General features: G+C 49.7%; 1 protein-coding gene across 1 annotated transcript; it reads right to left on the reverse strand.

The window, feature by feature from the left end:
* Positions 1-355: 355 nt before the first annotated feature.
* RPH3AL (rabphilin 3A like (without C2 domains)) lies at positions 356-26,420 on the reverse strand. Its single transcript, XM_086624863.1, has 8 exons — positions 26,344-26,420; positions 24,815-24,958; positions 22,667-22,796; positions 18,598-18,684; positions 9,263-9,437; positions 2,334-2,447; positions 1,693-1,875; positions 356-393 (listed from the first exon to the last, which is right to left on the reverse strand). Exons 1-8 carry the CDS (start codon positions 26,418-26,420, stop codon positions 356-358), a joined length of 948 nt encoding a protein of 315 aa, XP_086480989.1.
* Between the last annotated feature and the right edge of the window lie 858 nt (positions 26,421-27,278).

Raw genomic sequence — 27,278 nt, forward strand, 5'->3', positions numbered from 1 at the left:
CCTCCATCGGTTCCTGTGCCTACCGACCGCAACCACCACCAGCTGCGTTCCCCTCCCGGCACACGTGAGCAGAAATACTCCCTGCCATCTCCCTGCATCCCTCGCCCGGCTCTGGGGGCTGCAGAACCCTCCTGCCAAGGCGCTCGCTGCTGCACGTACCAGGTCTGAACAAAGCAGCCCCTTCTGCAGGAAGACTGGGAAATAAATGACCCCAGACATAAAGATCTTCACAGATATTCTCTAGTCAGCCAACCTGGCTTAACCTTTTCCATAGCAGGATCCTCTCTACATCTCAGGGACTATTTTAACTGGGCTCATGAGATTATTACAGTTTTCATTTTTTTTAAACATACGTTTAAATGATGCTGCCCATCATTTTTAGCTCTGCGCTGCCTAGAAAGGAGAAATCTCACTGAAAAGTGTTGACCCTTTGTGCCAAGTTTTGCATACACGTTTTTTAGCAAGAAAAAGGCATTTTCAGCCTCTCACATATTTGTTTGCACTGTCATGGCCAGGCAGCAGTTAGTTCAAATAGCTGGAAGGAAAGCTCCGATGTGCCAAGTGCTGTACAAACACACCATCCAGGGGTGTGCATCCATCCAGACCTCAGCATGGCCATGTAGCACCGGCAGAAAAAGCACCCAAGGCGTCACACCCACTATTCACCACCACCCACTTCAATCCCGCAGAACAACCTGCTGCTCCGCTCCGGTAGGCGTCAGAGCCAACACACAACGGGAATCAGTCGTCTCCAATGCCACAGTCAACAGGGGCTTAAAATAAACTGCCCAGTCTGGGGCAGCACTATAATCCAGCGAGAGGACAGACAGAGCAGAAGTATTACTCATCTGATTTGCTTTGTGAAAACTAAAATTAAAGAAAACTGCAAATCCCTGAAACTTGGGAAGGGAGGGAAGAGCAAAGAAACAATTTTATGTTGGCTATTTCTAGCGGAGAAGGTCTATGGCTCCATGTTGCACTAAAGGATAAACCTGCTCTCTCTAATCCAATTTACGCCTCAACATGCATAGCACAAAACAGGCTCCGGAACAAAAGGAGTTCACGGAGCGGCAGGAACGCTCTGGAGGGAGCGGCACGAAACGATAACTTAAGGAGTTATTGAATAGATTAGCAGGAACTGCAGAGAGAACACATTTGCATCTCTTTCAGCTGCTCCAGATCAGATGTGATAGCAGCCTCTGCTCTCACAGTCACTTAATTGTTCCAAGGTTGTTGAGGGGGAAAAAGTGTCTCTTTTTGCACTGCAGAGTTCTGGGAAGAGCCGTGCGTGGCTTTAAGAGCCATCTAACATTAGGAAAATTTTTATTCAGTCTCATAAAGCTGCTGGACTTCTGCTTTGCTTCAGTAAAAGCTCAGTCTGGTCTGCTGCCTCTGCAGGGCAGAAAGGAGCTCGGGCCTTTGCAGGGGACAGACCCAGGCTACGGCTGCTCTTGGTGGTGGGTGCAGGCAGCTCCCACCCCACACAATTGCTCATGTTGCAGAATGGATTCTGCACTTGGGGAAGAGGGAAGGAGTGAGCTGTAATGCTGTGACAGCATCTGCCATGAGAAAAGCAGCAGGGAAAGGCGATCCCGGGCCACAGCTTTGCCAGGTGTGCCTCTGAGAAAGCTGTGCTTCGAGGGAAGTCAGCCCCAAAAGCATGGATCTGCCCGGAGAGGAGGTTCAGCTCACCAGTGACTCTGCTGCCAACATCACTGTCGCGCCCATCGGCCGGCTGGTCGCTCTGGCAGCTCTCCGTGGCGCTGAGGGCAGCCCCCTGCTCGCTGCACAGGCTGCTGCGGCTCCCCGAGAGGGTAGGGGAGTGGGTGCTCCCCAGCACCCTGCCCATGGCCTGGCTGGGCTCCCTGATGGGTGCTGCTGGGACACAAAAAAGAGATGCTGCTGAGGGAGAAGTGGGTGCATATGATGGTCCTGCGAGAGCAGCAGCCTCACCCCTCCCAGCCAATCACCCTCAGGACCAGTGTGAAAACCCAGTTCCCACACTCTGCTCCTAAAATGGCATCAGCGATTCCTGTGCTACAAAGTCAGGAGTGAGGAGCAGGCTGGAGACATGCTGCCGGGTGGCGGGGAGCAGCTTCCAACTGCAAGGGCAGACCCTGAAAGCCTGCAGGCAAGGGAGCAACCCACCACCAGTTTGACCCACTGATTCCAGTGAGAAAGGATCAGATCCTCACCTGGCACAGCTAAAGCCAGTGGGCTGCACCAGCATAGGGCAGGCAAGTGGCTGAGCCAAAACCCACAGTACCAAGAGCCAAACGTTCAAGCAGTTTACACTTCCCACCCTCCAGCCACAAGAAACAGCAACTCCTCACCCAGTCCTGCTCGGTGCTTTCTGCCTTGTGAGCCTTTTGGCTTTGCAGGTAAAGGCTTGTCATCCAGGCTGGAGGAGCTAAACTCCGAGTCACTCTCACTGTCACTAGAAACCACTGCAGAAAAGATCAGGGGGAGGAGAGGAGAGAGACAGTTATTCACAATGTTCATAACACTTACCAAAGAGGGTGCCAGATGGATCCAAATAAAACATGAACAAATGCTGACTTGCTGATCACGTTCTCCCTCTCTGAAAGGAGCCTTACCTGCAGTTCCCCCACAGCTGTTCACTCTTCCTCTCAAACATGATGTGCTTTTACTTTTTACAGATGATTTATAACTCCGCCGCACACACTCTAGTGGTGCCAGCACCTGAAGCAGATGCACACACCACCAGTGCTTCTCTCCCAAAACTGACTGGGACCATGGGGATCACACTGCTCCTGCATAGCACTCTGCTGCCCAAAGCTCCCTGCCGCAAAGCCGAGAGCCCTACGGCATGGCTGGTCTGGGAGCTGGGTTCTGCTCCTGCTGACCCCCATGCTGGCACGCCAGCGAGCCCCCTCCTCATGCTGTCTGCCATCTCCCACGTGGGAGCAACATGCTAAGGGCTGGGCTGGGTGCAAGGCTGGTTCCTGCTCAGCTGCAGGTGGAGGGGTCTCAGCTCCACCATAAGAGCATCCACATTTGAGAAATGTGGGGAGAGAGGCTGGATTTCTCCAAGCTACATTTCAAGTGTGGCCTCTGTGGAGGCTCCAGAATCTATGAGGAAACCACCAGATAAATACCAAGCATATCAAATAAAAAACCCTGCAGCAATTACACATAGAACCAGCCTTACTAGCTCATCGTCCATTCAGCAGATGCTCATCTCTATCAGTATGCTGCCCAGAACTATATTACTCCTGTGCCCCCAAGGCTTAAAAGGCAAGAGTCGCTCCTCTTTCTCAAGGAGACTCTTCTCCCATTTCAAGGCCACTTTTTTTCCCTTCTTTCTTTTCCAACCTGAATCCTGGCACTAGTCCTGCTTCTTTCCACCCTCCACAGTTTCCACAAGAGCTGAAGGAGCCTCATTTTACTAGACACAACTTCCCAAATTGGCAGGTTGTTTCCACTTTTCCATGCAATTATGCAAGTACCTCTCCTGCTTATACCAGTGTAAAAGATAATTCAACTGCCAGCTGCTCTGGGTAAAATGAGAAAGGTGTTTTTCCGTCTCCTGGGCTTTTGTAATAGCCTGATCTCAGAATAGAAATGATGGGGCTGAAGAAGGTGGTAACGGGAGAATAGCTGTCTTGTTTGAGGGATTGCACCTACAGCGTTTGTCCGTCTGACCAAGGCAGATACCAGATTTCTTGGCAGCTCAGAAGCCATTTCAAACAGTGGGTCTAAATTCCTGGTGGAAAGTACAACATCATGTGGGACACAGAGCAGGCGACACTGCAACCTACAGCCTTTACTGTAGAAAAAGGAACTCCCAACTATTTCTTTATATTCATCAGTACATACTTATAAGCTCACATACATGAGAAATGAATTCCCCATTCTGCTGCTGAACAAACCTCTTTGCTCCCTCACCGTTACCGGGAGCGCCCAGCCTCATGGTGCTGCCGGGTGCAGGAGGGACGTGGGTGTGCTGGTACAAGGTGACAACCACGGGGTAGCAATGAGAGCTGTCAGCTCATCACTACATCAGCGCTAATATTCACTACACGTGGTTCACAGAGCTGCAAACCCTTTAACACTGCCCAAGGCAGGAGGACAGGTATCCCTTCCCTCGCACAAGCTGTCAAACATTTCTGCCAAGGACCGCTACAGACACTCCTGTATTCAGGCAGCGATCTGTACTACACAAAATATTTTATTTAAAAAAAAAAATTAATACCTAAAATAGCGCTTTTCTGGAGTTAACATCTCTGAGGATATTAAAGCTGGCTGCCAGTGTTATTGCAAAACGTTATTGAAGTTGCCCCGGCAGGCAGCTCCCCACGCACGACGCGCTGCTGGGAAGCGCCGTGCAGAAGGCAGGCTGCCAGGCTCCCTCCGTGCTGCCCGCGCAGCCTTCACCCGGGCACCAGCTCCTCCTGCACCCGCAGCCTGCCCGGGGCCGGCCCTTCCTCTCCCAGTCTGCCAACACCATCAGAAACGGGACTTCCCACCTGCAGGGAATGGGGCTGCGGAGCTGAGCCAGGCAGGGAGCGAAGCTGCGTTACAAGCAGAGGGGCTGCACTTCTGGCTACGAGTTCTCAAAGGAAAGGTTTGGTTTGGGGTTTTGCTGTCTAAAAGACAGCTTCCCTACTTCCCCAAAGCTCCCTGGGAGAGGTGAGGGACTCTATAGAAATGCTGTTAATAACAACTCATACCTACCAGGCTCTCGGCCACAAAATCCAAATCTCAGCTCTGAGAATCAGTCTGACTGCCCAATTCCCTCAGCAAATGCACTCCTGTCCCACTTGGTCATCATCCTTTTCTGGCCTCTTGGATTCACAAAATCCATCACTTTAGAACAGCTCCTTCCTCCATGAATCCTTTAAAAATGCTGGAAGTCAGGATTTATTTGGAGAAGGCTCCAGTGAATCAGTGGAGGTGACTTTAGCTGCCTTCCCTTCTGCCATTCAGCAGATCAGAGAGGACCAGCACAAGAGGACGAAAATATTAATGACATGAACGCACTTACACGGCAGGAGCAGCCCTGCCTGCTCTCATTTCCTCTGCTGCCAATAAAAGTGTATTTTACCCACTGCACCAATGTTTCCCTTTAAGGTAATTTTTCTCCCAAAGCTCCCAGACCTTCTGCTGGCACTTTCCAGAGCCCAGAAGTCATAAATCTGGTATTCCAGCAGTTGCTGATATATCAATAAGAGTCGTTGGACGGCTGTACTTTCAGAGAACGTAACAGATTTATCCCTCTCTATCTCCAGCTGACTGAAAAAAGGCTTATAAAAAAATATATGTCGAGATAAAGCTTGCAAGAAAAGCAGTATTCATGTGGGGCCGGGTCACTCATTGAGGGCCTGAACTCCCGTGGCTGCTGCTGGAGCCTGCGATCCCTCCAACACGTGGTTCAACCTCCAAGCCAGAGGTACCGGAGGCTCGTGGCACGGAGAGCCGCAGGGCACGGCGGCGGGCTGCGGGCTGCACTTAACCCCAGCAGCAGAGGATGTGCCCAGGCCAAGGGGAAAGGAGCACTTGGCTGGGTTTGAGCTCTAGCATTAAAGGCGTGCATTTGGCACGGGCACGCCTGCGATGGGAACAGCCCGCCACGCTCCCTCCTGCTGCCCATCGCAGGGCAGAGCTCAGTCCCTGCCACACAAAGCTTGGCAATTCTTGCAGCTGCCAAAAACACGGAAAAAGCACATGGGCGGGCATGGGTAGCCAGCAGCAACAGCTCCGAACGGCCACGCACGCCCGGCGCAGCCGAGACGCGCTGGATGAGCGGGCTGAGCATGAGCCCTTGAGCACCAGCTCCCCTGCAGCACCCGTGCCATCAACCTTTGCAAACACAACCTCTGGGGAGCGGGGAGGCCGACAGCTCCCGGTCACTGCGGGTGGGAGGGCTGGAGATAGAAGAGTTTTATTACAACCAAAGTGGCTCACCAAGCACAGCCCCCACGCTAGATCATGCCCAGCACCACCCCCAGGTTCAGAGACATCTCCGAGCAGGAGGAGAGGACCAGACCCACCTGCTCTCCCTTTCAGAAGCAGCATACCTGCAGCTTCGGCACTGCCCAAACTTACAGAGAAGTTGGATGACCCCTCGGTGGCCTGCAAAGCGCTTGACCTGCCCCAGCACACTCCTCTCTGCTCCATCACTTGGGAATTTGGCCTCCAGCACACAGACACTGGCTGAACCCACAGTGTCCCCCTGCCCGGCTCCTGCTCCTGTGCCTCCGACTGTGCCGAGCCCAGCACGCCGCATTGCTTGGCAACGGGACTGGAGCATGTTGCAATGGGAGAAACCACCGGAGACCAAGCCGAGCAGCAGGCAGCCCTCATGCCAAACAGTGCAATAGCTCAGGGATCACACTTTCTTTTTTCCACCCAGATGCTTTACATTTTGTTCTGCAGAACTCAAGAGTTCAGAGGAAGGAAGCCCTGCTGCTTATTGCTCTCCACCCCCTGACAGTCCTGTCCCACCTGACCCGGTGCAGAAGCCCACCCACATTCCACCACATGGAGCAGAGCTGCTCCCCAGTACAAAAAATATTACAGCTATTCTCCCCATGACAATACATTTGTGCCTTAACTAATAGCAGGGTTCCCATGGCAACTGCTTGTTTATTACAGAAAAACTAAAGGCAATGGCAAATCCCAGTGTCAGTAAGCGCAAGAGAAATAATGGGTGTGTAAAAATAAAACTTCTTCCTGGTGGGTTTGGCTTTTCTTCCAAGAGGCTCGTTCCTGTGTTCCCTCGGTCCCACTGCCTTCCCACCCTCCTGCAGCAGGCACAGCCAGAGCACCAGCACCCAGGGCCTGGCACTGATCCCCTCGTTTTGGGGAGGGGGAAAGAGACACTTGAGGTTTGCCCCATCCCTGCTGAAAGGCAGCTCCCAGCACGGAGGATGTCAAAGGGACAACCGCAGCTCCTCTCTCCCAGGCTCTCCGGGAGCTGTGCCAGGACATCGCTGCGCCTGTGCTGGTCCCACCTGACTTGAATCTCTCAATAGCTGGGAGACAGCTCCTTCAGCGCTTCGGGAGGCGAGCGGTGGGGTTAGACACGGCTGGCCAAGATAACGGAAACCCCACCGAGAGCAGCCTGTCAGAGTCAGGCACGTTAAATGCCAGAGCTCGTTCTCGAGAACATCCTGCCAAAGATGCAACAGGGCTTTACTCAGCGCCGAAAGGACGCGTGAGAGCATGAGGTGTGAGCTGACAAAAGCTATCAGGCAGGCAGAGGTAAGGCAGGCTGCCTTGCCAGCCACGGTCTCAGAAAGCTCAGCCCAGGCCCAGTCGCAGATTCACGTCGGCAATATCCCAGCTACATCATCTCCATGGGGGAAGGCAGCTGCCCTGCACATTGCAGAGGTTTCGGATGACAAACAGCACAAGTCCCAGCACTGGCAGGTGACAAAGAGTTAAATGGAGGGGTGAGATGTACCAGCTCGCAGCTTCAGAGATGAATTGCAGCCCACAGTGCCCATTGAAAGCTGTCCAAAGGACAGACGGCCTAACGGAGAAGGGCAACAAGGAAAGAAAGCACCAGAAAATAAAACCATAAATTAATATTATCCAATCCACAAAACAGCAGCCAGCCAAAAAATCAGAGCACAGGGAGAAAGGCAGCACACCACCCACATCAAAGCTTACCAAAGGCCACTTTGCTGTCCTTCACCTGCTCCTTTGCTGCTCCTGCCTGTAATTAGGGGGAAACCTTCCTCCAAAACAAAACTCAACTGAAAAGCCAAACTAAAAAGCAGGCCAGGTCTGGGCTTAACATATCTGACTCATAATGTTTTCTGTATCATGAGAACAGAAAATATCCATCGATCAGTTCATTTGCTAAGACAACTCCTTCCAAGCATCTCCTAGAGGGAAGCACAACCATCTATTGTTGATCTAATTTGTCTTTAATTACAAAAGTTACAATAGGGCTGGGACTACTTTCCTAGCTGGGCTCTGAAGAGAAGGTTTGTAAACCCAACTCTCCTGAGTCCTCTTCATTAAGAGGTTATTTTCCCCTGCACTACCGATAAGATTTATCTTGATGTGGAATAGCGTATGCTGCTGGTACACTGAAGAGGTCTTCTCCAACTGAGGGGACCTAATAGCAAAAGACAGAAGGGGAGAGAGGCCAGACAGTTCTGCTAATCCACACCAGAAAGAAACAAAGAGAAACCAAAGCAGACTAGCAGCAGCTTTAATTCTGCAGCATCCATCCGCTGAGTGCTCAGCTCCTCTATGCTGAGCTGCTGTTTCCCCCCAGTTGGCTCTAAGCACAGCACTGGAGTGGGTGTACAAGCAACAACAGGGGGGGCAGATGGAAGACAGGGAGGAAAAAGGTCCTACAAGGCAGGGCTGTGAATGGGATCTGACGTGGCAGTGATCCAAAGTGTCACATGTGATACAATGGTCTACTTCAATCAAGGTCTACCTCAAAGAATAGGGATGTTCATGCTGAAGCTAATAAATCTTCGGGCTCATCACTGCTCTGGCCCTGGCCCTGTACAGAGCTAAGTTAACCAACAGCTTTCTCCAAGACACATTTAAAGAACAACTCTCAGCCCTGAGCTTTCCATGCTGCAAACCTCACCCTTTGCCAGTCTCGGCTGCTCAGGGGGTTCAAGCGCAAGTGGTCACAGCCAGCATCAGCTCACTCCTGCCCACTGACTGTAGCAGAGTATCTCTGCCCACTTGCTCCAGGCCCTGGGAAGACCCCAGGGAGATGTTGGGAGGGGTCATTTCTAACCCAGCTCAAAGCGACTTGAGGTATCTGCCCAGTAGTGCTCTGTGGAACAGCAGAAGCAAGGAGCAAGCAGCTCCAAAGAGGGAGAGAATAAGACCAGCCTTTTGTCAGCTTTGGCTGCACAATGTCCATCTGCGGCACCATCCTACATAGTTCAGCAGGAGGAGCTCTTTGGGCTGCAACTGCAGATAAGTGTCTTGCTTCATGGCTCGTCCCTGCCTTGGCAGTCCCAGCAAAACAGCGGGGGCTGCAGGAAACGCAGGAAAGCAAGGGTGGACTGAAGGACAGGGAGTCCTCAAGGACTGGGGCCAGTCTGGGCCACCAATGTGCGCTTAAATAACAGTGAAACCTGAAAAACATACTATAGCCAACAAAACCCATCACTGCCAGCATGGCAAACACACCACATCTTGTTGGCAATCCTTTACTTCTAACAGAGGGCTTCCTCTATTAGCTGAATCCTGCTAACAACAACAGGTCCTCTTCTCCTCCCCTGCCTGTTTCCTGGGCACGGAGCAGACGACCAACCTTTTCCCCTGGCCCAGGTGAAGGATCGGCTGGTCCTGATGCTCTCTGCCTCCAGCACAGCTGGCTCGCTTTGCCAAGGCTGCGAGGGCAGCTCACTGGACTTGCTGCTGCTCTTCAAAGGCGTGATGTACTTGGGCAGCCCTTTGTAGAACCATGCACCAGACCTTTTCCAAACCTGTTGGAGACAGAGACACACCACCTTAAGCCTGGGTTTTTACAGCAAGAGAGCACAACCAGCATCACAGGAGCTTTCCAGCAAGCTCAGCTCCATCACCCTCTCTAAGCTACCTCGACCCCACTCGAACACGGCCTGCAGACATGTCACCTTCCAGCTCACAGAGCCCACTGATTCCCCTGTGCTGTACAGCTACCACAGCATCCAAAATCCCTCCCCACACTCATCAACCCAACTCACCTCCATCCTCCTTCCACCACTAAAAAGCACAAATCTGAATGAGCAACAGGCACAGATTGAAGGAGGAGAAGGTGGTGATTGTGCAAACCACGGAGCTTCTTGCATTCTCCCAGTCAAGACCAGATGTTTCTCTGATGCCATGCTTAAGTCAAATGCATGTTCCTGTGCTTACCACAAGGGTTCTGGGATGAAGTTCCCTGGCTTGCACTAAGCAGTCGGCAGTTCAGATTCTGCATCTGTTGCTTTCCCATTGAGAAACCACAAAAAGAAAAGCTTCCTGGAGAGAGCAGGCATGTGCCATGGGTGGCAACAGTAATAGCACATGCTCTGCTTAGAGCAGAACAAGTCTTGCACTGGCTGGAAGGGCAGCAAGTCCTGACAAGTCTCTCCTGCCACACCAGGTCCCTCAGAGTGGGTCGCTTTACTTCTGAAAGAGTCGAAGACCAGCAGTAGCTGAGGGATGCAGGCGGCAATGCCAGGGCAGCAGAAACGCTGTCTCCTGCAGTCCCGAATGGCACGACCTTGGTGTTGGTTTCACAGAGCAATTCGGGCTAAGTCAGATCATTTAACGAGTGTGCTTGAAAAGCCCAGAACAAGAAGAACGACACTCAATAACCTGAACCTGCAGAACTAAACGATATCTCCTGTAAGAATGCCCTCTACTCTCCAATTTAGTTTTAATGCAGCTTATGATGAAGGAGCTCTATTAAGTATATTTAATATAAAGCCTGCTGTGAGCCAGAGGATGGGAAAAGGATAGCAGCTCAGACAAGGAGAAATGGCCTCTAAAAACCTGATTTTTTTGTGCCTTCCAGCAGTCTAATAATGAGCTAATGACACAGACAGGGCAAAAATAAGTTAATATAGTAAAAATACCATTTTCTGTTTCATGCAGGGATGTAGAAACCTTGCAACTTCTCTTCAGAGTGAAGGAGATCATCAGTGATTCCACTCCAAGTTCCCAAAGCACTTTGTCTATAGTATCACCATGATGACAATGGTGCAAACACAGATATCTCTCATTATAGCAATATGCTTGCAATTTGCATTTAGGGCTTAATCAAAGCAGAGTGCAGTGACAACACCTGGCACTCATGAGAAGTTCTTCTCATGCAGGCACAAAGAGCAGGACACCACCATCACCATTTCCCTGATGGGAGGAGATTGCTCAGCAGGTTGCCTGGTTCCTAGTTGAGTCATCAACACAGAGCTAAAATCTCTGTGTTTGGGGTCGTGAAGGCGACCTGAATTCAGAGGAGAACCTGGTAGTATGCTTTTAAAAAGAAGAGCACCCAGCAGAAGAAAGCACAGCATTGCTGCAACCCAGTGCACACATCAGCTACTGTAAGAGTGCAAGGGAGAAGCTCGTGTGCACCACAGCAGGATTTAGTAACAAGGAGGTGAGAGCACCCTGCAATTACACTAAGATTTTCTGCTGGGTAACAGCCCAGCAGGACAGTGAGGCTGCCATCCAAGTGAAAAGCTGGGAAGCCAGTTCCCCAAAGGAGAAGACTGCAAGTTCCTCTTCTACAGAGGGGTCCTTGGCAGGCAGGACACTTTACCAGCTCCTTCCCCAGCACGCAAACAGCCAAAACAGTGACCCAACCAGTCAAGGCACACACTGACACAGCTCCTTCTGTCCCCTCTTCTAGCACACAGGGACTGCAAAGCATTTGGTACAGCTTGTACAACAGCACTCATCAGCGCAGCACAGAGACCCTGGAGGAACGCGCTCTGCTATCTCCACAAACCCCAGAATCAGGAAATGCAATGTATTTTTTAAATCTGGGACAGATGTCTCTACACAGAGCTTAGCCCACTGCACTCAGGTAAATATACACAATGCAAGAGCTGCAGGCTGGCCAAACCCTGGTCTCCCTTGTCTCAGGAAGGCAGGAGGTGATAGGCACAGCAGCACGTGCAGGACACTGCAGGCAGAACAGTCTTTCAGTCATTCTCTGAACAGACCTTGCAACATCTGTAATTTAATTTGAAGCACTGAAGAGACCTATTATCTTCAGGCAAACTACAATTTAGGCACGCCATAAAACCAATCAGACACAGAAAGGACTGCTGTAAGAAAAGGCTGGTCACCTCCAGGTTTCTCACTACCCCAGAGCAAGTCCAGTTATAGAAGGAGTTAATGATATAATACACCCAGCATAATGTAGTAATACTAATATAAAATTGATTCTATGCATACATATTCACTTTAAATTGGTGCTTCTAACAGAGTCCGGTCTCATTACAGTAGTACTGAAATTGTTTTGAGATCAGCTCTAAAACAGCCGCAGGAAGATGCTCTCCCCTAGATTAATTCAGTACCTCTGCTCCCCCCAGGCTGGCAGCGTGCCCAGCTGAAACGACCAGGGTTCACGTTCCGTTCTGCACATGGGCACACAGGTTAGTTTTAGCATCCATGCATCAAAACAAATCGATGCTGCTGACAGCTATTGATGGTAGTTTCATTGATCGCAAGAGTGGCCCGACAGCGAAGTTCTTGCTTGATTTTAAATTAATAAATCTGTAACAGCGCTTCAAGAATAAAACTCTTGTTTATTAGCAGGAGTTTGCTGTTTCCAAGGAGGAGGGAGTTTTGCTTCCACCAGTCCTCTTGGCATGTAAGGTGAATCCCTGCCCCATGGCAGCCTGAGTTTGAGTGGAGCTGGAATTTCATCAGCAAGAGGGACAGCCAGCCACTGCCAGACTCTTGCAACAACCCAACTTTTGCTCATCCCCTGCTCTGAGTGCTTGACAGAGGGAAGTAAAGATCTGTATCTGCATTATCCCAGATGAGGACGGGGTGGACCAGCACTTGGCTCAGGACAGAGCAGCCACACCATGGTTCACCAGCTGCAGCTGCCCCCAGCCCACTGCGCTCAAACTGGCCCAGCCAAACACAACCAAAATCCATGCCAATTATTGACTTTCTTCAGGCTCCTGTCCTTCTGCCTCCCCAACACCTAAATTATCATAAAGCAAAGTTGGGGAGGACACGGGGGAGAAGAGCTGCTTTAGCAACGGCCTCCTTTTTTTATTACTTCAAACCAATTTAACGGCCATGGCAAGTCCAGAGAGCTCAACGCTTCTTATAACCCCGATAATATTCCTATTAAAGTTGCATCAAGCCATCATCATAGCTACAGGATGAGACAGTCAGAAGCGTATTTTTATCTAGCACATTCAAGTGCAGCCTGTAAATGGGACCTAACAGAGAATCACTGGGCCCTGGCGAAATGCACGTTACTGCTCAAATATCTCCCTTCTCTTTCTCCTTCTCTGAACATACAAGTGCTAAAACGAACTCCTCAACAGAAAAAACATTAGGACTTGCTGACGAAGGGATGTGGTCACAGCTGAAGGAATCATAACAAACATTTGCAGCCTTCCCAGAGTTCACTTCACCAAGCCACGAGTCCCGCAAACAGAGATGCTTAGGAAGGGTCTTAGCTGGAAAGCCACGTTTTGCTCTACCATCTACTGCTTGCCACGCACTAGCTGTTCTCATTTCACAGCCTCCTTCCTTCGCAGCAGCCCGGGCTGTGCTGTGCAAGAGGAAAACAGCTACCTTGAGCTGCCCATGCTGACTCCAGCATTACTGGCTCAATCCCCCAGCAGCCGCAAGGCGGGGGAGCAGGTTCTCGTGGGCTACGACGCTTAACGAAGAGAAAGGCACCCACAAATGCAACCACTCCAGGAGGACTTTGTTGCCATTGCCCTCACGAAGCACATGCCCACACACTCACTTTGTCCCAGTTCTACACCACAGCTCTGGCACGCGGCAAACCACTGGCAGGGAGAAAGAGCAAGCGCTCTTCAGCTTCGTTATTTGCATTCATCTGCTTTTCCATAACACAGAGATTTCCAATTACATTATTTACAGCAATCTGTTGTCAACTCCCACATTCAGCACTTGAGGATGAAGAAAATTAAAAGGCAGTGAAATTGCTATTTGGAGCTTTGTTTCCGGAATAGCAAAATCCATCGCACCTCTGACCTCAACGTTTCTCAAGCTGCAATGGCTGCCAGCCTTCAACGATTTATCATTCCCCTCTCAATCAGGCCTCTTTTTTCCCTGTGGCTCTATTCTAGAGGACACTATTTTGAGTCTAACCACTTGCTGCCACCCCCCAAAATAATATGGCAGGCTATTGATGACTTCTTTGAATTGCAAACAGGTGCACATCACTTCGATTCAATCCAGAGTCACCCAGAATAAACACTCCCCTCCATCAGCATGGTATTTGGCCCAGAAATCATCGTGCCAGGCAGGAATAACCCTGGGCTATGTTGGTTTATAATGTTCAAAATGGTATGAGTGTATATGTGAAAAGGGAAGCCCCGAGGGCAAAAGGGGAGGAGACAATTCCGTTCTTCCAGTGCAGGAATCTTCTTCCTCTGCATGGTTTATTGTGACAAACCAAGAAATACAGCCAGCCATGAACATGCCGTTTAGCAAAGGAGAAGAAATTAAAGGGAAAGCGAAGCAGAGGGGACAAATTAAAACTTTAACAGGTCCCTGATAGCTGACACTCTCTTTCATATTTGATGGGGTTTAAAAAAAATCCATCTCCCCCCACCCTGCTTAAGCTGTTTTCATTATCGCTACAATTTTGGATGTGTCAATTCAAATGTAAATGTGCACAAACGCTTCCAAGAGGATTTTAATTACGATGATAGCATCGCTAATTATGGATATATAAAAAATAAATATATAAAGTGGTAATTCAGGAAGGTGCTTTGCAGAACCTGGTGGCATCAGTCAAAACAAGGCTGTGCAGAGAGTTGAACAGCTGGGCAGGGATTTGACAAAACACAGCAGGTCCCATTTCCCCTTCAAGCCAGGTTACAGGCAGACTTCAGCCACACGCCACTAATTCAACACAGGCACTGCTGCCCAAGCTGTTATCAAGCTCACGTGCTCTGCCAGAGGCCTGGCAGCAGGGAATCATTCCAGCTGTATTGCAGCTCCTCCCAGGCAGTTTTGCTCTGCTGACAGCTGCTCCAATAAGCCCGTTTTGCTGGAGGACTTCCACCCTTTCTGCCCTGCACTTTCATTCCCATGGGTGCATCACTGCTTGAGTGCCAAGTTAGCAAACAGGCTCACTGCAAACCCGTGGCCACCCTTTGCTGCAGACAGAGATCAGCACCTCTGATCATGCCACGGGACATCATATGCATGCAGAAACAGGACTGCCCCAAGGAGCATCAGCCCTCCACACTCAGTCTCCAGAAAGACAATGCAAGATGCAAAGCCAAGAAAGGCAACGCAGCACATGGAGGAGTGAAGAAGGAAGGGAGATGCTTGTCCTTGAAAGAGAACGTGAGCTTGACTGAATTTGCTTCTACCCTTGCTTGCAGGAACAATACAACGCAATCTACACCTGCTTTAATTCCACTGCCCTCAGAAGACGTTGCAAAGGAAAACGTCCACAGACTCCTGGTAGAACAAAAGTGGTTTTTCAACAGATGCTTCTGCAAACAGCTGGGACAAGTAGTAACTCCAACAGGCCAGTTCTGGCCTAATGTAGATGAGGTCTATCTTACTTCAGGGAGAAGAGATGCACTTATGACACAGGGGTGTCTGCTTGTCCTTGGGGACATTCTCTTTGCCAGAAGGAACACCCAGGCCCTGTCAGGTCCCGGCTGTGTTAGAACACAGTCCTTTCGTCCCAGCACCTCTCTGGCACCTTGGAGCCCCTCACCCTGCACGTACACATCACATTCAGCAGCTCGAGTGCTGCCAAACAGGCTGGTTTGCTTCTGGATGATTGGGACACAAGCAGCAAGCAGAATCCATTAATCACCTCCACTCTCCAGAAATAAGACAGTGTCACAGCAACTTGTTTCTCATTGCTATGCAGCTCAGCCTTCCCAGTGGAGGTTTTCAAGGAAACAGAAAGCAGCAAAGAACACGTGAATGGCTGAGGTTGGGATTCCAAAAGGAATCTATGGGCAACAAACATTTGACTCCAACTGAAAAATTGATGTAAACAATAGCTTGTTACTTTGGTCTTCGTTTTGACCCAGGCATACTGATGATTTAATCATAACTGAAGCCAGCACAGATTCTGTCTACACAGCAAAAAGCAAAGATGACTACCACAAGTCACTAAATTTATGCTAGCTTAGATCAAGCCAACAGGGATAAATAATAACAAGGAAGATGGAGTGGTGAAAGCTTTAGCATGTTTGAACAATGTCACACACTTAAGCTCTTAACTAGTGTATGTGAACGTCCAACCTCACTATCCTGGCTTGAGATCCTGGTGGGACATGAGACTCACGTGCTCACTCAGTGCATGGCAGAGGCTAAAGGGGACAATCACAATCCTAGGCTCTTGTCCCAGCCAGATGACACTTATTAACTCCAGCCAACATCATTTAGTCCACCCAGGTTTCCGAATGACCTCCCTTTCTCACTTCAGTGCCTGACAGTCTCTCACTAACAGAGTTGAGAGCTTCATAAATATCACGCCCAAATAGCTTGAGTGTGGTTCAGAAAATTACAAACGGCGATCAAAGCACTGATGTGGAGGGAATCACCTACCTTGGAAACACAATGTCTCATCACGCCTGCTAGGGGGGTCACTCCGGACCAGCATCAAACACTCATCTGCTAGAGCTGGACAAGTTTAGGGGCCTGAGTATGGCTCAACAAGTTGAGAGGTGTTACCAAAGCTCTGTGGCCTGGGACGAGTCTACTTTAAGCATGTGTTTTGTTGGCATGAGCCAAAGAAGAACCTTGCTCAGTCACGCTGTGCATTGAGAAGGGTAGTATTGGCTTATTACTGCATCACACAACTCAAAGCCCTTCGGTGAGTTCCTCAAGCTCCCTGCCTGGATCATAGGAAATGAAATGGGGCCAATACCCACTGACCATTGAGGTCAGACAGAAATGAGAATCACTGATCCCAAAGAGCAGACATCCATCTGCATGCACTGCTAGCAAATATAACCTTCAGCAAAGAGCGTGGCCAAATGGGTTTCATCCAGAGCAGATGGCAATACAAGACAGGTCCAGATCACAGAAACAGACAGCAACAAGGAACTGGTTGTGAACATAAGACTTTAAAAGAAACCTGATAGTCGAGTGTACGTCCTGTAATATCATGACACTTGAACCAGCTTCAGGAACTGCACCAGTACCAGCCATCAGCCTGAGGCCTATGAGCCTCCTCTCTGCTTCACGCAGGCTACTAGGGAGGACTTGATCAAAGCTACTTTTCAGATATTTATCCTGATACTGTCTCAACTTCCTTGCCCTGGCTGACATACCTCAAGGCTTCAGTCAATTCTCAATGCTTCCCTGCCTTCCACCAAGATAAAACTAGAGCACGTGGGAAGACAGAGGGGATGTATGACTTGATGCCTGGCTGTGTGTCACACTGTGACCCTTCCAACCTTCTCCTGGTCAGGCCACCAGTACCACCACAAATGAAAAAGGAGACAGACCTGAATTGACCTTAAAGAAAATCAGAAAAATAAAGATTAAATTTAGGGCTGGGAGATAAGATGAGGCTACTTTTTAGTTAGTCTAAGAGGGAAAGTTCTTTCCATTTTCACTAGGGAAGTACTTTGGCCATATCTCAGGTTTCACGGAAAGAGCAAGCTCTGAAGGTTACCATACCCTCACACACTGGCCAAACATAACACTGCCAGGACAGGTTAACGCTCTTCTTCATCCAGTGACCACAGCTCCCCATTATTTTTATAAGAAACAGAAAAAAAACCCCCAACAATTATACAGTGTGGGATGAGAAAAAATATAGAAAGAACAGAATAAAAGAAATAAAGTAAATTTTAGTCTCATACCCATCTCCCTGCAGAACTCCGAAAACATCTTTACCTGTCTCACTCTCCATTTTGGGACCTTCATTTGGAATTTGAAATATCTGGATGATTCAATGTATCAAAATATTAGCAGTGTCCAAGGAGCTGGAATGCTCTCTGCCTGCCCTACCCACACCACTGCTCAAAGGTTAAAGACCAGCAGCGTCCAGGTAACCTTCATCTTACCCAAACACGAACTTTGCAAGTGCTCCCACACAGACAAACGCCTCCTGTGTAAAACCTAAGCAATGCCAAGTCTCCACAACTAGTATAAAAAAAATTCAGCATCTCAAATGCCTGCAGAAATGCTCCCACTACACTTCAAAAATTCATTTAGCAGAGCACCTAGGTTTCACAGTTGGCTGCAGTGGTCAGAAATAGCTGCACTGGATTGATGTTCAAGGACCACAAGCAATAGTCCAAAATAAATTGATGGGAACAAGTGAAAATCCTTCTGTAATCACAGAACAAATTCACTGACTTCACTTCACTGTAGAGCAGCGAGCCCTGATGTTGGTGGATGCTGGCTGGCAGACAAGAACTGAGGAAGGCTATTACTTTTTGCAGTGTAAAGTCAAGGATGAAGGAAATAAAAATTTAGAGACCTGCATTAGAAGTCTCACACACTGGCAAGTTATGAGATTTTGCAGGCAGGGAGGAAAACAGACTTAAAAGCTGCAATCCTAGTTATTTTTAGAGGGACAAATATTGCAGTTATGCTCTAGATCTCACCAGCTGTATTAAAGAACCAGGTTTAGCCAAGTTTATTTGCCACGGAGCTAGGAGGGAAAGAGCACAGCAGCAGAAGGTAGCAGTGTCTTTATGACCATAGCTAGAAAAATCCCACAAAGCCATACAGGCTGCAGAGGCTGGTGGGTTTTTTTCCCTCCACCCCCACACAAACCAAAGTTGTCACCATTGTGTGTGTTCACTGAGTCTGCTTGGCCTCAAGCCAGGCCTTCCAAACCCCAGACCAAGCTCCTCTCCCAGTGCCCAGGCACAGGGTAGAGCCCATGCATGTTTAGCACAGTCTTGGGACAGGTAGGTGCACACTGCTAAGCCCCATCTCTCCACAGTTGCGTTTTACCTCTCTCTGTTCACTGCAGATCTTGCACAACCAAAGAGGACGTTTCTGGGCTCCAAACGTTTCTATTCCACACTTGGTGCAAACTTTCTGAAACAAAGAGAGAGAAAAAAGGGAAAAAAAGAGTGGTGTTAGCAAATCCCCACAGCCATATAGCCCCTGGGAGAGAGAAGGTCAAGTAGTATCCATCCCAATAGTTGTATTTTGCTTTCCTTAAAAACCTAAACATGGCACAATTTTCTTATTTGTCCTGGAGAACCACCGATCGCAGGAAGCAGCTTCAGGTCTATATGGACATGAGACAAAGGCAAATCTACAGCACAGTCCTTGACTTCAGGGTGAAAAGAGAACTGGACAGGGCAAATCAAACCCCATGACCAACAGGCATATTTCTAGAGCGTTTTTTTTTTCCCTCTAAATCCTAAACCAAATCACCGTGGCATGGAAAGCAGCTGTAACCAAGTACAAAACAACTGTGAGTTTGTGCAAGACTGGAAATCTTCTCCTCCAGTCCCTCACATACGCAGTCTTAAACCCCACGGCTTCCCTTCCATTTCAGCACGCTCTCGGCAGCTATTGATTCGTGGCTGCTTGGGAAGCGGGCACGACCATGCCCACATGCACGTTCCCTGAGCAGAATGCTTGATAGCGCCGCACGGCCCCTATTGCTGCACAAGGGAACTTTCATGTCTCCGCTGGCATTACAAGCCATTTACAACCTGAATCACCTAATATTATATAATGAAGCTGATGTGTATCAGACCTGGCTTACAGCTTGAATGAGAAATTGGATGAATTCTTTGATCCTCACAGAGCAAAAGCCACTCACAGGAGGGCCTTGGAGAGCAAAACCTTGCTTACAGAGACATGTGAATTTAATCTCCCCAGCTAAGGTTTTACACATCAGGCTGCTCCTCCTCTGAGCCAGGAGGTCTGTGTCCAGGCATGGAAGTCTCAGTCGCTCACTCAGCCCTCAGTGCCCATGCCTGGAAGAGGAGAATGGCAGAACGATGGTACCTGAGGCAATGGCTTCACTGCATGAATAAATGCACCCAACTATTTTGGTCAGCATAGTCCAGAGGCAGATCTGTCCCTGGCTCGTGCTGCAAAGAAAGTGAGAGGTGGCACCAGCAGCCCCACAGAAGCTGGTGCTCCTCTCCATCTCTGTCACTGTCCTTGCCCCGTCCTCCCAGAGAAATAAGGACAACCTGTTGGGTTTGGCGCATCAATACTCTATGTGGTGCTACCCAAGCCAAGGGGGACTGCAGATGCAATTCGCAGGCACCACCTGAACTACCCTAAATTCTCCCTCCCTCAAACCAAAATCTGAGTCTTAAATACCCTCAAAGATCCCAATCCCCACGCAGATAGCACATTCAATCACTCCCTCTAGTGGAAATTTCCAAGGGATTTTATTCTTAGCCATAAATTTTGAACGTTCCAATATAAACCGGGGCTTTCCTCCTCCCCTTCTCTGCAGACTCGCTGGAAAATTGAGCATCACTCACAACCCCTCGGAAGAAGACATAAACATCAAGGACATTCAATGCATGCAGCCCCATTCCTCATTAAATACAAGATAAAGTACTTTCTTCTCCTACTTATACTTCACCTTTTACACATGACACTAATACCTTCTGCATGGTAAATGACACATTATGCTTTGTCTGACTACAGCTATTGTTAACACATTTGGATTTGCATACATCTTTGCCTAGCCATAATGCATTTAGTTCTAAGATAATAAAAACTAATGTTAAAAATATTCTTCATAAAACAGAAAGTGGCACTTAGAAAATCCACCAGGTTACAAGCAACATAGAACCTCTATTCAGCAGAAGAGACTTGCTGAAGGTAAGTTCTTTGCTATGTTTCAGATGCATCATTACAATTCCTGTTATGGAATTAAACGGGCTGCAATGAGATGGTAACAGAGCAACACTAGCAAGAAAAATAAGAAATTAAAAATCCATAATTCTCTGACAAGTCATTGCTTATTGCATACAGCATTGCACAAGTGATGGATATCCCTGGATGAGAGGGAACAAGCTTAAAGTAACAGTCCACTCTTGTGTGTTCTGCCAAAGGGTTGACTGTTCCCTGAATTCACTCTACAACATTAAAAAGCTGTAAGGGGAGAAGCCCTGGGCACCCAGTCAGCATTGCCTGGAGCTTGCATGCAGCTGAAAACAGCAGCCAAGCTGAAAGCACCTGCAAAATACACACTGGAAAAGCAGAGTCCCACCTTAAAATACCCTGGATATGAATCCTCCTGAACTGCCCAACAGACTCCAAACAAAAAGAGAACAACCACAAAAAAATCCCCAGCCCTTCTCTGGGGTTTTTTGGGCTCACACAGCCTCACTGGCTTCGGGGGTTACTACCTGCAACTGCAAACAGACTGGACAGGGAAGCATCTGGGCCAGCCTTTGCCTCCTCATTATGCACAAGGATCACAGGAAGGAGTTAGAAAGCACCGTAGCAATGTGACCTAGCTGGCTTTGGACAAGGTGAGAGCAGAATCGTCAAGGGAAGGGGGTAAGAATACAGCACATCCTGTTATTCCGCGTGCTTGAAATGCAGGAAACAGCTAGCCGTCTCCTGTCTGCCACCCAGCCCTTTATTCTCCACAGACACGTGCGCACAGAGCCCGTGCTCCTCTCCAAGAGAGCTGTCCTGGAGCTCCCAGTCAAACCAGACCTTTCACTTCGCAGCACCTTACTGCTGCTTCCTTCCCCACCCTTCCTAAAAAGCTACTTTCGCCCTGGCTTAGAACCCAGGGGTTCAAAGATTTGCATTCCCTTTCCCAGTCACTGCCTTACAAGAAATCTTCTGCGTAACTCCTGTCTCAGTCAGGCTACTTCTGCAAACCGAATCCAGCGGAGAAGCTCACTCGACAGCAAAGCCAGCACAGCTCACAGTAGCCCCCTGCCCGGTGGGCAAGTACGGACGGATACGGACGGATGCTGGGACCTTGGTTCTGACTGCAAGGGGCACCCACCCCCTTCCCTCTCTTGCAAGAGCTTGAAGCCCACAGTGCTGCAGCCAGCCGTGGACCAGGGCAGACCCAGCCTGGCAGCCTGCTCTGCAGGAGAACTGCATCTCACAAACTCCAGCAGCTGCTTAACCACAGAGGTGCCAACACGCACCACTCTGCAGTAAAGCAGCAGGTTTTACTCAGCGATGTCCTGTGGGCTCCACGGGACTTCTCAGTGACATGGGCAAGTGTGTCCTTTGCTCCAGTACCCACTGGGGACAGAGTCAGCACAGGCTGCTCCATTCCACCCTACCACCAGCAAGTCAGAAACACTCCTCCACCCAGCAAGTACCCTCACCTCTTCCCGGGCAACGCACTGAGGCAAAGTCACTTACAGAGGTATCTTCCCAGGGAAAGACGGGCTTCAAGTGCAGGAAAACCAGCCTCCCAGCAGAGGGAGGATAAGGTGGTTGCCTTGGAGATTGTCATCTCCACAGCAATATAGATTAACCCCTTGGCTGCAGAGTCCAGACAAGAAACAGTGGTCCTGCAGAGCACTGGTAGAACAGCAGCGTTCCTGCAAACCGATGCTGTCTCTCAAAGAGCACCCATGCGGTCCCACCAACACCACATACAAACACAGGCGTCATTGATGCACAGGCTAATTTATACATCAAGGTTGGAAACTTGACACTGGTTTGGAAGTCAAAGATGGACTTGAGTCCTCTGAAGAGACACGTTACCGGAAGGTCTAAGGGCAAATAACAGTAAAGCACACAGACCCTTTTATGAGTTGCCTCTGATGGCCATACATTCCTGTCCCTTTTCTCACTCTGCAGCCCCAGAGTGGGAGATGCAGAGGGGGCTGATGCACCCCATCTCAGCACTAAGTGCAGTTTAGGATCACTTTAGGATCCTGAGGAATAAGATAAGCAGGGTGCAAAAGAAAACCTAACGGTTTGACAGCACCGATCTAGACAAGTGGGGCTAAGATAAGTCAACTGTGCAGAGCTATCTAGCTTCTGAGAGGCCTAGTGGCCTTTCCTAGACGGATCTACTACAGAGAGCACGTAGAACCTGTGTGACCAAACCCACCTTTTTGCAATCCTGACAAAAGACCGACGTGCTGCCCAGCAGCCCAAGCAGTTCACCGCAGAGCAGACACTGGGAGAGGCCATTCCCCATGGCGTTCTTTCTCATGTTCTCCAGCCGCTCCACCAGGCGCCTGTGGGGAACGAGGCAGAGCAGAGGTCACAGCCCTCACCTTGGAAGTTGAAGCATGTGGTACTGAGGCACACCAAAAACCTGCAGATATGTGCTCCAGACTGTCTACCTTTGCTACAGTGCAGTTTCGAGCCCCTTGCTGGGACCATATGTACTTTCACTTCAGTCTCTGCACTCAGTGTTTCCCATCAGCTGGCTCTTGGTCTTCAGGCAATACAAACCCCTCTAAGTCCATCTACTGATGCTCACCAAGCCCAGAAAAATCAAAACTGCAAATACCACTGACAGGCGTGGCTCAGCTAGCGGGTGCAGGGCAGACAGCTCACCAGTGGGGCTTGGTCCTACACCCTTCAGGAAGGAGCTCAGTGTCACATTGGGTCACAATGATTTCCTGCCTGTAGAGCAGGAAAAGCCGTTAGTGCTCAGACCAGGGCAAGTCAGACAGCACCAGGAAAGGGCAGAGGAGTTAGACCTGCCCAGCCCCGCTCCATTCTTACACACACTCCCTGAAAGCAGCAGCACTGCAGGCACATGACTTGCCCACATCCCGTTGGAAGCAGGAAGGTCAGGCTGAAGCCATCAGACCAGAATGAGCCTGGCTGCAGTACAGGAATACCAGTAACTGCTCCCTGCTTCATTCAACAGCCCGCCTGGAAGACAGGAAGCACATACGTATGCACAATGTCCGTAGCAGCAGGACTACAAAAGAGAAGGAAGGCAGGATAAGCAATTAGGATGTAGGATGTGGAGAGCATGCAGAGCAAGGCTGCTGTCGCGAGATCACTGCTTGGCAATTCTCAGGCATCCATTCGTAGGTGGGGATGGTAACAGCCAGGCCATTTATGAGAGGCAGTGACCAGCCACAGCCATGTGTGTGCAAGCGGCTTAGGGAGGAAACACAACCCCATTCTCATTTAGCACTAACGTCCCATCAACCAAGTCTTGCACTGAGAGGAAGGCAAGGTCTGTTTGAAAGAGGTACTGCCCATAGCGATGAGGTCAGGCAGGACGGCTAGGCTGAACCATCATTAGCGGATTTATGATCCCTGACTTCAGCACAAGAGAACTCCCAGGGGTTAACAAAGGCATTTCGGAGAACGCTTCAGCACGGGAACAGCAAGGCTGTCTCTTTCTGCAGCTACACCAACAACCACAGAGGAATGATCAGCCCCCTCAGGGTCGCTGGCTGCTTCTGGTGGGGTCTCCCACACATCACACAAACATCACTGCCAGTTCTCACTGGCACTCACTAATGTGCACTGCACAGGGGCAGAGCGAAGCGCAGGGGCAGGAAGCTGGGCCTGCTGGACGTGGGCTGGGACTGACTGGGGTTTCCTGTCTCACGAACACGAAACACTGCTGAGAAATGCTGCAGGATTGCTGAACTCCCCAGCTTTAAAGGCAGTCAGTGCAGGACGATCACAGACACAGCTGAGGCCATATCTCCAGTAGGACTGAAAGCAAATGGAAATGCACAGCAGCAAAAGGATGCCTGTAAATTAAATAATTCAAGCTAGCAAACCCATTCCAGAGGGCTCAGCCAACTAGAACATAAACTCATTCACTGCTCAAGGCAAAATCCCAAGAGGCTGCCTCAGACGAGGGAAAACCTAACTGTGTGGCCAGCAGCAGTTTGTGAGCCATGCTGTCCACTAGCAGTGGGTGCAGCTGCACAGCTTGGCATCTTCTCCAGCCTCTTCCAGAGCCACTGGGCAGCTGCCTTAGCACAGGCTGCATTTACCAAGGACCATGTCAATGACTGCAACACAGCAAGCCCCAAGGCTCACAGAAGGCACGAGAAAGGCTTGAGACATGGGGAGGAAAAAAAAAAAAAAAAAAAAAAAATCACATCCTTCTCAACGCTCATCACCTCCAAACAAGCAACATGGGAGGGGAAAATAACTGACCTAAGGGATGCTCTGACTGATGGAGGCTGAGCTCAGGCAGTCAGGAGAGCCCCTCCTCCATCTGCGCTGACCTTTCCTTCTGAGGGAAGGGGACAAACGAACGTGACTGTACCCAATGCGCTGCTGCTCGATGATGTCCAATTTCTCCGCCTTGCGGATGACTTCCAGAATGACCTCGAGTTCCTGCGGGTTCAGAGCCTGCATCTTCCTCTGCTTCTCGGTCTGGAACGTGTGCACGGACCAGCCCGTCTGGAGCCTTTGAGAGGGGGCGGAGGAAAGAATTAAGCTGTGAAATTAAAGCACAAAACCCTTGACCTGCCCCACAGGCCAAACCTGCCAGGCACACAGAGCCTGCATCAGCCTTCCATCAGAGAAGTCTGTTTCCTGGCTAACACGCAAAGTATGAGTCTCTTCTCACTGACCACATCACCACGCCACTCCTCCAGCACCACTGAGTGCTGCGCTGCCTTTCCCTGCCCTCTCATTTTCCTTTCTGCTCCAGTTCGTATTATACCACTCTGTGTCCTCACTCTTGTTTGACTCTGCCCATAAAGAAGACTAGTGCATGTTGGGCTGGCCATCCTGGGGGTAACCGTGCCAACATGGGTACCGATGCCAGACACCACAAATGCCAACAGCAGACTCCAGAACACAGGGATTACCTGGGATTACCTGCACCCTCCTCCCTCCAGATCACACATTTCTAAGGTCATCAGTTCAAACACATAAACCACCAGGCACACTTGGAAATATAAATTTGGCAACCTCCTCCCCCTGGTCTAACCCAGGCCTGCACAAGGACTTAAGCAAGCCACCTCCCGCCGTGCCTCACATACAGCGGCTGACATTTCTCCTTAGCTCACTCGGGGACAGGCGGGAGCTTTCACAGCTCAATTAATTACTATTCAGTAGAGGTCTAGAGGTCACTGGATAAAGTCACAGCTGCTGGCAGAACGCAGGGCACTACCAGGCGCAGCTGTCTTAATGAGGCTTTCAGGTGAAGGCTGGAGAAGTGGCAGTGGTGTGCACTGCTCACACTCAGGCAGTCCCCTCAGACACAAGGTTACCTCCTATTTTCTAACTCTCTGCAGCAGGCTGACCCCAGAGGTTCAGACAAGAGCAGAGGTGGCAGTGGCAGGGTACTGGCTGTCAGAGAAAGAAAGCATCCAAGAAACAAATGCAATTCTAGTGCTTGACTCATCTCCATCCCTTTTTATCTTTAGGTTATACAGTAATTTAACTTCAGGGGAAAATGAGATCAAATGACAAGTTCCTAAAATGAAAGAGTGCTGGCAGCTATCAATTATATTTAGGGTGCTGCAGAGATACAAGCCTGCCTCCAAGCCCGTCCTTTCACCCAGGGGAGGGCTGGTGGGATGGACTCCCACCACACACCAGTGCACTGCAAACTCCACTGCAGGCTGGCAGCTCCGAGCAGCAGCCAAGCACTGAGCTTCAGCTTTGGAGGCTCCTGTCCCACCCAAGCAGCACACTTCCAGGGTACAGAAGGGTCTGCGTGACAGGCAAACTCCCACCTCCCAACCAGGCTGTGGATGAGGTCAGTGGGCCAGCACTCTACAGAGATACCAGGAAACCATTCAGGCCAGAGCTGAGGCTGGAAGGAGGGTGGTGAGGACTTACTTGGCACGCAATGCCAGCTGCCGGTCGTTGGGGCACACCCACTGGCCCGTCCCACTGCCAAAAATCGTGTCAGCCATGGCACCAGGCTGGGGAGGAGAGGCAGGGATCACACCTGTAAGAGACAAACACCAGCACTGAGCACAGCTGCCACCCCACCCTCATGCAAGCACCAGGCAGCGCTTGGCACAGCCTTATTGACCATCCTGAAGGGTCACTCTGCTGGCAAGCAAAACAAAGGTGATCCGCTGGCATCGCACACGGTGGAAGCAGACACTCTCACCCACAGACAGTGGTAAAAACATACCATCTTCCTCATAAACTATAAGACAATAAATACCTTCAAATACCTTGCAGACAAGGCTGGAAGTTTAGGTTTTATGGTACTCAAAAAAAGCCAGAGACTCTTTGTCAGTTCTGATTTTCCATTTCAAACTAGAGAAAAGCGTTGTTGGTAAGAACAACCTCTGCCCCATACCTCTAGAGCCCCAGTGCTGCAGTCCTGACAGGGAGAGCCACTCTAAAAGACACAAAGAAGCTACAGTTGATTTTTTTTACCTCTTAATGGGGTAACAAACAAAAACCCACGCGACAATCACCATGAATAGTGGCAAGTCATTTCGTTCATTAAAACTGCCTCCATAATAGCCTGATATTTATAACTACAGCCTACAATAGCAGCTTGTTTGCATTCTCTGATGTTTAAGACAGCACCTCTTTCAGCAGATCTCCTGCTGCGGCTCCTGTAACCAGCATGGTCACACCAGTGATCCCTTGTGTTCAATGACAATTTCACCATGAACTGATCAGTACAAGCAGCAAGAGCCAACTTCCATGCACTCATGGGAGAAAGACATCCCCAGAAGGGACTTTGCAGCTAAGCAGTTCTGAGTCCTACCAGCAGCTCAGATGAACAGAAAGCACCAAGGGACAGGCGC

The sequence above is a fragment of the Tauraco erythrolophus genome, chromosome 21, assembly GCF_009769465.1.
Source record: "Tauraco erythrolophus isolate bTauEry1 chromosome 21, bTauEry1.pri, whole genome shotgun sequence".
Classification (NCBI taxonomy): domain Eukaryota; kingdom Metazoa; phylum Chordata; class Aves; order Musophagiformes; family Musophagidae; genus Tauraco; species Tauraco erythrolophus.